The sequence below is a fragment of the Notothenia rossii genome, assembly GCF_949606895.1.
Source record: "Notothenia rossii genome assembly, chromosome: 2".
NCBI classification, from domain to species: Eukaryota; Metazoa; Chordata; class Actinopteri; order Perciformes; family Nototheniidae; genus Notothenia; species Notothenia rossii.
The window spans coordinates 82,227,222-82,240,089 of NC_136904.1; the positions used below are offsets into that span (position 1 = coordinate 82,227,222).

Consider the following 12,868-nt stretch of genomic DNA (forward strand, 5'->3'; position numbering starts at 1 on the left):
TGCGCACAAGAAGACCCATACGACGGTGTTGCTCGCTCGTTGGTGGCTCTCTGTGAGATTTCCAATGCATGTGATTATCTAAATGTCCTTTCCTTATCTTCTTTATTGTTTTTAAATTAAGTGAGCGGCGTGGAGATGCTGTGGAGGAATATGCTGGTGCGCAAAGGGAGTCTCCATCCACTATCAGTGGAAACTGGATTATGTGGCAGGGCTCCGGGGTTGTTCCCAGCACAATGCATCTTGGAAGTTATGGTATTGTAACGATTCTCTACTTTAACTCTCAGTAAAACTTCATAGATGATATTTTTCTGCGCGTCTTCATGGATTTGGTTCTCTGAGGACCCTCTGAAGAAAAGACATGGCAGTGTCAACTATGGTGTTCTCTGACGTGGAAAGTTTTCTGGACTCGCATCCCGAGTTATTCGAAGACTATCTGAACAGAAAGGGGAAACATAGCATGGTGGAGAAATGGCTCAAGAATCACAAGGCGTCTAAAAGTGCTGCACCTGCCGCCGAGCCCAGAGAGGAGAAAAGTAAGGACAGCTGGGCGAGCAAATGTGATGGTCTGCAGAGGAGAACCTCGCAGAGGGAGCTGCGCAAAACTTTCGCCAGATCAAAAGCCATCAATGTGAACAGGACATACGACGAACATGTGAACACCAGGGCCCAGGAGCCCCTGACCAGCATGAGGAGGAGAGCTCTGCTGAGGAAGGCGAGCTCTCTGCCCCCCACCACTGCGCACATCCTGAGCGCGCTGCTGGAGTCCAGAGTCAACATCCCCCAGTACCCGTCCACAGCCGTGGATTTTAAATATTACCTCAAAGAACACAACGAGAGAGAGTTTTTCCTGGAGCTTGTAAAAGACATATCTAACGACTTGGATCTTACGAGTCTCAGCTTCAAAATACTTGTGTTTGTTTGTATTATGGTGGATGCAGACCGCTGCTCCTTGTTTTTAGTGGAGGGCACAGGCAACAAGAAGACACTGGTGTCCAAATTCTTTGACGTGCACGCGGGTACAAAAGTGCTACCCTCAATTAATTCAGATGAAGTTCAAGTGCCGTGGGGGAAAGGAATCATTGGATATGTGGCTGAACACGGAGAGACAGTGAACATTTCTGACGCTTATCAGGTGCCTGCTCCTCTTTGTGCATGCATGCATGTGTGCATTTGCATGAGTCACAGAAAGAAAGAGAGACAGAGAGAGAGAGAGAGAGGAATAAACTCAGACAGGGAGACAGGTTATTTGCTTTCACCCTGTCATCTTATCAGACCCCATTAATTGATCATCAATCAAACTGGGTTACAGTGCTGAGAGCATGGGAGACCAACAGCCTGATTGTTTGTCAAACAACTGATTCACAAGAACATATCGTAGGAAAATAAATAACTAAATAAAGGAGGGGAGAAATTATCTCTCTGTGGTTTTTAAAAACGTAGCTTTGTCTACTTAAGAAAGTGAGACATTACTAGATTACATTAAAGTAGGAGGCTTTTTTTTAAGACAATACCGTTACTTGGTACCAAATGTGTACCAGTAGAAATGAGTATACAAATGTGAACTAACATTGCTTTAATGTCCTTAAACAGTAAGGCTGCCCCCTCTCAGTTAACTAGTGGACAAATGTCTCATGCTGACGTTATTTTCAATAAAGTTAAAGGACACCTCTGGTAAACACAAGATTAAATGTGGTGGTTTTTACATGGTTGTTTATTACACATCTGTTGAATATGTCCAGTAATCGATTAGTCCACAAACTGGCATCAGTGTTAGTCAACTAATAATTTATTTAGTCCAGGAAGGCCCTAATAAACACATACACAACCTCTTCAAGCCAGACATGTTATAAATCATATTGCCTTTCTAGTATGTTTTTGGTGTGTGAGACATGGAGTCCTGATGAGTTGTACATTTTGCTGCACAGTCAGCTGAAGGTAAAAAGGGAAAAAGTGCTTTTTGGGGGGGCAAAACATTGTGCTTACATTGTGTCTTAATTTTGCACTGTCCCTATGGATTGCAGGATCGTCGGTTCAGTGATGAAATTGACAAGCTGACAGGGTACAAAACCAGGTCACTCCTGTGCATGCCCATATGCAACAGTGATGGAGATATTATTGGAGTTGCTCAGGCCATCAACAAAACTTCAATTGGAGAACTCTTCAATGAAGATGATGAGAAGGTAATTACAGTAAAAATTATATAAATGCTGATGTTTGTGCGCTTATTTATTTGAATAAATGTATGAAATGATGGGGGAACAATTATGGAATGCTCATTTACCAGTGATTTATATGAGGTAACCAATAACTATATCTCCTCATGGTTCTGTGGCAAAGTTGTAGCTTCTTTACAATTAGTGTCACATTTGCTAACCTGCGCAAGGGATAACAATTGCAATAGTTGGTCCACAGAGCAAAGACATTTTTTACAGACATCCTACCCAGAAGATATATGATTCATGATGATGTGAATTGTCCTCTAGCGCCACCAGTAAAATGTTTTGACATCTGTTGGATGAATTGCAATGAAATCTGGAACAGATATTAAAGATGGGGTAGGTACGTTTGAGAAACCGGCTTGAGATACACTTTTTGTTATATTCCATGGAATGCTCTTAACATGCCGATAGCAATGAATATCTTAAGTGCTTTGACAACAAATCCATAAAAAAATGTAACCTGTGGAAGCCGTAGTAGGCTACTGTTAAAAGCACGACCAATAATTTTAGCCGGCCTGGCTAAAATAACTGGATGGCCTACCTGCCTGTCAGCCTCTGCACAAACTTATCTTGTGCCCTGATTGGTCATGTGCGCGTTCGTGTGTGTTGGAGGAGGGGCTCTGTCCTCTGTAACGAAGTGGCAGATTTTTTCCGGCTGTGTATTTTCCTATACAGTCTATGGTATTTTCAAACTCTAGCGCACTCGAGCTGGTTTCTCCAAAATGACCAACCCCACCTTTAAGTTTCCCCTCTGGAAAGCTTTTCTTTAGCGCCATCAACAAGTTTAATTAATCCAATATTTTGGCTTATACTGTAAGTAAATATCTGATATATGTACAGGCTAACGTGCATGCTTTGCTTACACACTAAAGTAAGACTGTGAACGGTAAACATGACAATCTGCACGGTAACATTTTCATTGTCATGTTGTCATGTTGACGCTAGCAGAGCTGCTAGCATGGCCTTAGTTTTGTTTACTATTGCAGCACAGAGAAGTCTAGTGCAGAGGGAAAATGTTCAGACTTCATGATTCATGTGTTGTGTTTCAAGGATGTTTCTCAGGGTTATTTTTAGGCAAATACTGTTATGTAGGGTTTGTTGTGCAGAAGCAAAGCAGCGTTGTTATTTTGATGGATGGATTTTTCCGAAGTTAAAAGGGGGATTTCTCACAATTTGTATGTTAGGATTTGCCGTTTGATCTGCGAGTGTTTCTTTGGAACATTTCATCTATGATTGGGGCATTGATCTATAGGACTTTTTTGTGACGGATACTCAGACTGACCATTTCGTTTTTACTTCATTAGAATTGTGAAAATCTGAGATGAACATCACAATATCATCTTCAGAATTTGATCAGAGCTCACTCTTTGCGCTACATTTGTCTTTTCCTCTTGCATCCTGTCTTAAGAAACACTAACTGCAGCCGCTGTCTGATAAACAGACAGTAATGTTCACCCTTTATTTATTTGTTTCTGTGTCTTGGCTGAACATAACTCATATTTATTATTTCATTAATTCCTCCAGCTCAGTCGGACTTGTAGCATATTGGCCCTGAGTCTCAGTGCTCAGTTTGTAGCTAGGTCATAGCTTGTCTCTCAGCATCATCACATTTTCCTCAGGCAGTTTCTTCCAAAGGGCCAGGGCGCTGTTGAAGTGTCACCCAGAATAACATCTTTATATAAGCTGTTCAGAATGTCCAATTGGTTGGGGCTTCACTTTAGTGCGACAGCCAAGGTGTCGGGCTTTCATTTAGTGTGACCATTTAGATTTCACAACCACTCATGCGATTTTGACGCATTAACACCAGCAAAAAGGACATACTGTTTGTATGGAGCAGCTTAATGCCGAATACACCACATGATTTGTCTTCAAGATGTGTGTACAGGATACAAAGACGTCTGAAGCGTGCTCTTGGATAACTGAAAACAAGATGAGATAGGACTTTATTTATCCCGAATGAAATTGTTGTGCAAGAGTTACAAATATACAATAAACATAGCAGCATAATAATAAAATTGTACACTAACAGTGCAGTAAAAAGAGCAATGAAATAACATAGAAAGTCAAATAATTAATGAAAAACACTGTACAGTGACGAGCAGTATTGAGTAATGCAACAATTCACTGTTTTACCTTTTTGTGAATCAACTCAGTCTGAAAAGAGATCAGCCATGTTGGCAGCTGCAAAACAAAGACACAAATGTTCGTGAATGAACGCAGTGTATACAGTATATGTCAAAGCAGTAGGTGGGGGTGTTACATCTCGCGGGTTGGTCCTGATAGATCTTTTTCTGAATGAATGTTTATTTGACTTATTGCCCTCATCAGAGAGGCACGCGGAGCCGAGTGTGTTTAGTCCATCAGCACACATGAATGGATGTTACAGAGAGGCGGAGACAAGCCAACACACTGGCTTCTCTTATTGCAGCTGTGAGGGGAGAAGAGATGAAACATAAAAGCAAAGAGCTAGCTGTGCCTTTTCTGTTTTAGGGCTATGTTTCACTGCAGAAGAGTTTTTTATTCTAATGTTTTTGTCGCCATTGGAGCTCTACTGTCAAAATGACATCCATTGTTCATAGTATATGCAGATTAGAAATGTTTTTTTTTTTTCTTTCTGATGTTTTGAGTTCATCTCACATTACATTAACGTCACACTAATGCTCGGGATGGCTACAGCTGAATTAGTAATGAAATGCAATGCTAGCGTCAGAGAACACAGTAAGCTCTCTGCTCAGCACAGCTGCAGCCCTGCTTTTATACAAGACCTTGTAATAAGAGAATGTATCACAATTTCCAAAGCAAGAGATGATATTGCAATAGCAGATGTCATTAGAAATCTTAGCGTCCCTTTATTACAATGGATGTCGTTGTCTGAAAGCTTATAGGATATTTAAACACATTATAGGGCTGCTTTTAAATCCCACGCTGCCTTAATTGTGTTGTGTTCATACGCTGCAGGATGGGAGTCCTTTGGGGAGCCTGGATAATGGTTCAACCCGTGTATAATTGCATTGTCTCATTATCTTCTGTACAGGAATATAGCAATTGGCTTAATGTAAGTGTTTAAGCTGATCTTGCTTTCTCTACATCTTGCGTTATAATCTTGATTTGGCTTTTCCTTCACTTTGCATGCCTTTTCATACATCTGAGCTAATACATTAGACATGAAATGAACTACCCAGGTCGACATTTTCATGAATTTTCTAGTTCTGCCACATACAGTAGTTCCCATTTGCCAATATGTCGCTGTGAGTGGATTGTCAAACAGAATTCTCACCTCAGCGCTGTGCTCCCTCTGGCTGCCAAACTCCCAATTGGCTCGAAGACACACTGTCATAACCACTTTTACAAAATGTCCCAATGTAGATCTACTGCTAAAGAGGAGAGAACACAATTTCTGCTCTGAGACACATGTTTTTAAAAAAATGATTCCTGCATGATGTAGGATCAAGTGTAGTAAGTTCATCATACCAAACTGGTTCCTTACATTCTTCTCTGTATTTCAGCAAAATGTCCCCCTAAAAAATGAAAAATGACAATGACATTCGCAACATGTAAATAATGCAAAAGGATGACATACTTTAGAGTGGGGACCCAAGCAGACCTGCTGTCTTGCATCTGAAATGGGAAACAGATAGAGGGATGAAGATGGGGATCAAGGGCTTCAATTAAACTCAGTGCTGGCTAAGTGAGCTAAATGAACTTCAATATTAACTCCTTGTCTATTATCCTGTTTCTGATATTGCATTCTTTTAATAAATGGAAGAGGTAGTTGTATGACTCTTTGGATTCTTTGATTTGGAGCAAGTGCACAACCAGTATGCATTGTAACGGTGTAGATTTACTAGGCCTGTTTTCAGTCCGATGCAACAGTCGTTGTTCATTTCCATATAAGAGATAGAGGACATTTTGTTTCATGTGAAAAGAATAAGAGGAACAACCAATTTACGTTGGTTAAATGCCAAACAATTATGTTTTAAACTACAATGCCATTTCTGACTGGACAACTATCAAAACAAGCAAACACTAACTGATACAGAGCAAAGCAGACACGCAGATATACTGTAGGTTACTGGATGCCTATCTATTTCTCACAGATGTTTGGTAATTTCATTTAACAAAATGGTGTCCAACAGATCAAATGTGTATCACAACTTCATAATAAAAGAGTGTGATTTGACGCAGTGATTTAGAATTATAGCTCAACAGCAATGTCCTTATTTCCACACTGATGAAGGTCTGATATTTATACAGAGGTACAACCCATTTACATCTCATCAAATTAAAACAGCAACCTTTGACTCACTTAGATCTGATCACTACCGTGGTGTGTAAAGAAATCTTTCAATTTAGCAAGAGCTGGGTGTGATTGTGGCAATGTTTGTGGAGAAATCACCAGGTTTAGTCCCTGCTGTAATCTCTGAAGTAAAGCCTGACAGATGGAGTATATTATAATTCTAAAGCCACATTTTACAGGCATTTCAATGTAGATACTGAATATTAAGACTTTGTTGTGAGTTGTTGAATAGAAGCATGTCAGGCTTTGTTTGTATGCTCTTGTCACGGTTTATCTTTTAAAATAAAGGGCAACATTTCTCTTTAGGGTTTGTGTGCACTTCTTTACAAGAACAAGAAATCATCTGAAAGCCACTGTCGTTTGAAAGGTTTCATATTTCTAGTTTTACTCATTTATTATGTCCCCATAATATTCGTCCGAGGAGCAATAAGTGTTTGCAGAAACTTGATCTATCTTGATGTAACGCGCTGATGCAACAGCCGCCGCTTCGTCGTTGTGACCTCGCTTTGCTCCTGGCGTTTTTCCATATGCCAGCTATGTGTAGAACTATTTAATTATTTATGGTTATTAATAATAATTGAGCGGCACTCTTAGCGTGGCACAGTGTTTATTAGCTTTGCTGTATTAGTGCCCTTAAATTACAGTCAACCAGTACTGTATATTTGATGTAGTTTTAATTTGTACTTGTTAAAGTGGCATAAAGGCAGGACACATAATGCACTTTTATTACATTGTGTTCATTTTAATATTAATGTAGATAATAATGATTTATAACAGTGACTTGGTTTGTAAAATGTATTGGAGTATAGATTCCTGTTGCATAAATATTTGATACCTCTAAAAGAAGCAATCATTGCTAAGTGTGTTTGTAAAGCTGCTGTGCACTCTGCTGACACAAGCCAGGGAGTCCCATATGAGATCAGAGAAAATAAAGAGCTTCATTTTTATTCCCGAGAACAATTCTTGGCAAAACAACAATGGCTTCGCTTTACCGTACATGCAGTGCAACTAGTAGTTGTTATGGAAAAAGAAAGTGCTGTCTATGTCATTTCCCTCCGCTTGCCTCATATGAATTTCCAGTTGTGGAAGTAGAAGTCATTGAGGTTAGAGGAACTGACTGTCCCTGAGGCCTCGGCCAGTTAGCTTCGTTATTAAACCACTCTTTACTAGTCAGTCCACAGGTCTCTAGGCAAAAACGTCTTGTTTGTAATGCAACCTTGTATAATGGCCTGCCTGACAGAATGTAATTAGAGAGCGCGCTGCTTTTCTTGGGTTTGCCTGTAGATCCATAGCCAGATCCCCAAAGTCCTGCTCGCTAATGAATCTGCTCCTGCCGGGGCTATTGACGGCCACTGCCTTTCTGGGAAGATCATTATCAGAGAATTCCAGCTGAAATGGCATTATGTATGAGCTTTTTACTCGGCATCATCTGTTTTCCGCGTCTGACCACAATTGCATGAGGTGCTTGATTATGTATAATGACTAAATGAAGTGCATAAAGTTAATGCACTCATTAGCAATGACAGAGTGATATTTCATACCAAATTATGATTACAATTGGTTTTCATTTAGTGATTTAATTTGCACTTAGCATAAAAGGGTATCATAATATGAGCTTCGGCGTGACATGCCAGAGCAGGAGAATTCTTCTTTTTCATGCTTTTGATTTATCAAATTTAAAATAACCCTCACCTTAACCCCTATCATTAGTAATGCCAAAAGTGTGATCCCCCAAAATACAAACACACATTCATTCAACACAAGACTGACAAAGCTTGTATGTTTTAAGCGCTTACAGTATATAACACATGTTTGACAAGGATTTGAAGCGTGATTTATTAGTTTAAAGGTAATGTATGCTTTCCCAATCAACCATTGTATGTTCCCCATACAATGGTTGTCTCTTTTAACTTATAAAATGAGATATTTAAGATCCAGCTAACCCAGGAGACCTGTTTGATTGTAAAGAGAAATTGTAGCAATTAGAGCAGAGTTTCTCAACCTTTTCTCGACTTGCGACGCCATCTTTAAGTCTACAATTATCATGACCCCAGCAATTAGAGCTGACAAGTTGTCATGTGATCAAACCAAAGAGCACTGAAGAAGATCCAAGTGTAATGTAAGGATATATGTTTTAAATATTTTAAGTATATCAAAACATACAAACCGCCAATATCAATGCATTTATTTCTTGCACATCCAATTACATGTGACATCTCTCCACTAACTCCAGGTTGCTGACTACCTAAAAAAAGCTTTTTAAATAGGCACAAGCGCCCCAGTTATCAACACAGTGCTATACGCTCCTGTTCTTTACATGTTCATTTGTGGCTGACGAGTAACTGATGCTTTATTCTCTCTGAAAGGTGAGAGAGATATCCCTGTATCAGCGGCCACAGCTGAGTAACTTCCCATTCATGTATTGTTGTAGTGTCCCTACCCTCAGGTCACACTGAAGGATGGTAAATATTAGTTGGTTTGTTGTACCGATTGTGTTGTTGACACAGCATCCAGATGCTGAAGATAGATAGCTAAACACAGAGGTAGAGTAAGGAAGCACACAACCTAAATCCTATTGATTCCATGTTACGGGAGCTGAGTGTCTCTCAGATAAGGCTAATTGTAGTCCTATAGAAGTCAACCCGTGTATTCATATCCAAGAACAGCCACCTCTCTGCCTCATTCCTGCTCTTCTTTATGAATCAACAGCGGTGAGGAGGGAAATAATGTAGTTCAATTCCACACTGAATCAATCATTCGATTTCAGGATACTTATTAAATACAGTCATTAGGCCACATGAAGTGATTGCATTATTTATGTGAAGGAAATATGAGGGAAATAAGGAATTCATGTTATCAGCCCAGGGCATAGTAAGTCTGACTATTCAGTCAAATGGTAAAATGTCAGATGAATTTATGTATTTGTCCTGGCAACTAGCAAGTACTGTTGCTAATGAAAGGCAATTTTTTATGCGTTCGAATTTGAAAGCTACGTTTTTCTTGAATGGAAATATTATTTACTCGTTTTTGTTGTGTTTCCTTTCGATAAATAGCTTCAATTTTAGAGCCAGTTCTAAAAATGGCGACAACATAAAACATACCCTGCAGAGTTTTCTAACAAAATGAAAGGCAGGCTACACTCAGTGTTTCTCTCATGTTGCTACCTTTTTATTTTACTTTAAAAACACCTTTGCCTTGTAGGTTTTTCGGCATCTCAACCATTTATGTTGGCATATAATAGCAGTCATTTTGTGACATTAGGCATGCTGTTTGGTAAATAACAAAAGTCTGTTTATTATGTCAACAGGTGCTGCATATGTACCTTCCTTTCTGTGGAATTGCGATCACCAATGCCCAACTTTTCGCCGCCTCAAGGAAGGAGTATGACAGGAGTCGGGTAAGGTTAATAAACCCCCCCCATCCCTGGGATCAGCCAAACTTGCCCCCCTCCCCTAATGCTGACATTGAGGCTGAGTATTGATCAGCAGCAGCCCAGTTGCTGCCACTGCAGTGGGGATCACAGAGCAGCATGCAGCCCTGCATGGACACTTTCTCTGGATCTTGGGGGAGGGGCCTGTATGCAGACCGGGGCCTGATCCATGATCTAAATCTCCTAGGGAATGTTAAGAGATGCACTAATTCATGTCACACATTGATTTGTGATGGAAGAGAACATAATGAGAACACAGCGCTCAGTGAATGAAGGGGAGCTCCTTTCACACCATATGATTTGTATGAATTGGATTGACACTGCCTTAAATAAAAAGGGCCTAATTTACTTTTATTGGGAATACTGATCATGGTATTTCCTCCTATTGGTTCATGGTTTAAGGATTATCATAATAAATATAATAATAAGTAGTCTGAAAGCTGATTGAGGCAAAGCATCTTTATCTAAAATGGGTTTTAAAACAGCATGTTGTTTAAATTGTTGGGAATAATGGCAGTGTTTTTCCTGTTGATGGTTTTCAGGCCCTCTTGGAGGTCGTCAATGACCTGTTTGAGGAGCAGACTGACCTGGAGAAGATTGTCAGAAAGATCATGCATCGTGCCCAGACATTGCTAAAGTGTGAGCGCTGCTCTGTTCAGTTGCTGGAGGACATTGAGTCACCGGTACGGTTATTTTTTACTGCTGTTTTCTACTGTGTGTCTACCAGTCTGTACATTTGAACTAGTACATCTCTGCATCAATTTTTGTCAATGAATACTGTGTTCCTCCACACACTATTTCCAAGAGATTAAGTGATTTTATTTCCTTTTAAATCTTTCAGGTGGTCAAGTTCACCAAGTCTTTTGAGCTACTGTCCCCCAAGTGTAGTGCAGACACTGAAATCAGGTATGTTTGGTGCTTCAGTGGGAAAATCTACTCCACAGTAACATCCGGCTGAAAAAACAACATGGAGTATGCTTTCTTTTCCACATTTCTAATACAATAAACCTTTTTACCTCAACAGTCATATTTGCCTTAATTAAATTTGTAAAGCATCCATGTAGGAAAGAAATAAGAGAAATATAAACATAGAATATTTTTCAGTGCTGTTGTGGGAGTAATATGCTGATGCTGAATAGAAGGTATACTGTAAATATACAGTAGGCGCCCCACTTAATTGGGTTTTGCTGCTTTTCTCCACTGCTAGGGATGGAGAAAGAGAGGCTTGAAATTGTGTGGGATATTGTGTGGGTTATTCCCCAAGTCTTGCACTTACCATTACTGATTGGTTACTTCAAGGAAGCAATGAACTGCAACAACAATAAAAAAAAAAACGAACACCAGAAATTCCAATAGTTAGACATTATTAGTAATTTAGTAAACATCAGTCTTCTTTCTGACTAATCACACTCCCTGTTTCTGGGGTCGTATGTTAAATAAACAAACAGATTGTGATTCCTAGTAATGAAACGCCACATTACAAACTAAGCTGAAATGACAGGAATGCAGTGTCTCTGTGATGACACTACTCTTCCTAAAGGTTCACATCTGAATAACAAGGGCATCTGTGCAAGATCCATGTGTGTAATTAAATGAACATATTTGGTGTCAGATGGTGAGAGTACGGTGGGATTTATAATGCCCTGCCATCCCCATGGTGAGGGTAACGCTGAGCGAATGCACCGTGCTGCTAGTGGGTCTGTGGCAGTTAAAAGACAAACACACATTGTCGCATACACAGCTGTATCACTAGATCAAAGGGATTCAAAAGATCTGACATCAGTGTCTTTATTCTAGGCTAGGAAGACAAAATGAGCAACACTAAACGTTTATTTTGTTGCGTTTGGAAGTTAAAAGTCAGCGACACAGCCCACTGCAGTAAATGTGAATGGGAAGTCTGTGCAGGGGTGCAGGTGTTTCTGTCTGTGGCAGAGTGTGGGGGTGTTAGGCAATCACACAATTAACTTTTCATTACTTCATAAGCTACAGGAGAAGCTCACTGATATCTACTGTATGAGAAAGTCATTAAATGCAAGTCAACGTTAAAGACGGTCCTTAAGGAGGAATAAGAATGGCCTTTTGCAAGCTTGCAGTTTAATCAGTACCATCTCTTTACGTTATACTGAAGGAGAACGGACTTTTATACTCTTTTAGTAATACTATGTTGTTTTTATGTTAACAAATTAACACCATATAAAGTATATTACAATTTTTTTTTATGCTTGCCTCAGCACAATCTTTTGGTTTTGTTGTGTCCATTTTTCATCGTCCCTTCTTATGTTCTGTCCCTAGCCCCTTCAAAGACAGTATGGAGAAATCGTCTTACTCAGACTGGCTCATCAACAACAGCATTGCAGAGCTGGTGGCGTCTACAGGACTCCCCGTGAACATCAGTGATGCCTATCAGGACCCTCGCTTTGATGCCGAGGTAAACACACAATAACAGTGTTCATCTCAACCAACATGACAAACAAACAAATATTGGATATCACTTAGGTCATAGTTTTTAAAAGAGCTCAATAAAAGACAGATGCAGATGTTTCAACACACATCCAAGAGGCACCTTCAGTTCCACTAACGAGTGTGCAGACCTGGCAATGTTATCCTCCATAGGATGTTTACACGCCAATGAGGTCACATGAGATTGAATCATTATGGGCAGTGAATCCCCTTGGTGAGCTAAATTGGGATGGCTATGTACGGACGCATTTTGACGAGAAGACAGATGGCTTGAAACAAAAAGGAAGGGTCAAAACCATGCATGTCAAACCTTACCATTCATCCAGTTTATCGGTTTACATCTTAATATTTCGTTCATGGTTCTGTGACGATTCACATGTTCATTAATTGGACTGTGATCTCTCATGTAACTGTCGTGTGAACTTAACAACTCACACATGACTTTAAGGATGTGTCCAGGTG

The 12,868-nt window shown here is 39.9% G+C and overlaps 1 protein-coding gene across 1 annotated transcript in view; it reads left to right on the top strand.

The window, feature by feature from the left end:
• Positions 1–274: 274 nt before the first annotated feature.
• Positions 275–12,868, top strand: part of pde11a (phosphodiesterase 11a) — a 37,955-nt gene continuing 25,361 nt past the window's right edge. Inside the window, exons 1-6 of the mRNA XM_079665573.1 lie at positions 275–1,132; positions 2,022–2,180; positions 9,824–9,913; positions 10,489–10,629; positions 10,788–10,852; positions 12,239–12,374. Coding sequence (XP_079521699.1) covers positions 359–1,132; positions 2,022–2,180; positions 9,824–9,913; positions 10,489–10,629; positions 10,788–10,852; positions 12,239–12,374 — 1,365 coding nt within the window. The 5' untranslated portion in view covers positions 275–358. The remainder of the gene's footprint in view (positions 1,133–2,021; positions 2,181–9,823; positions 9,914–10,488; positions 10,630–10,787; positions 10,853–12,238; positions 12,375–12,868) is intronic.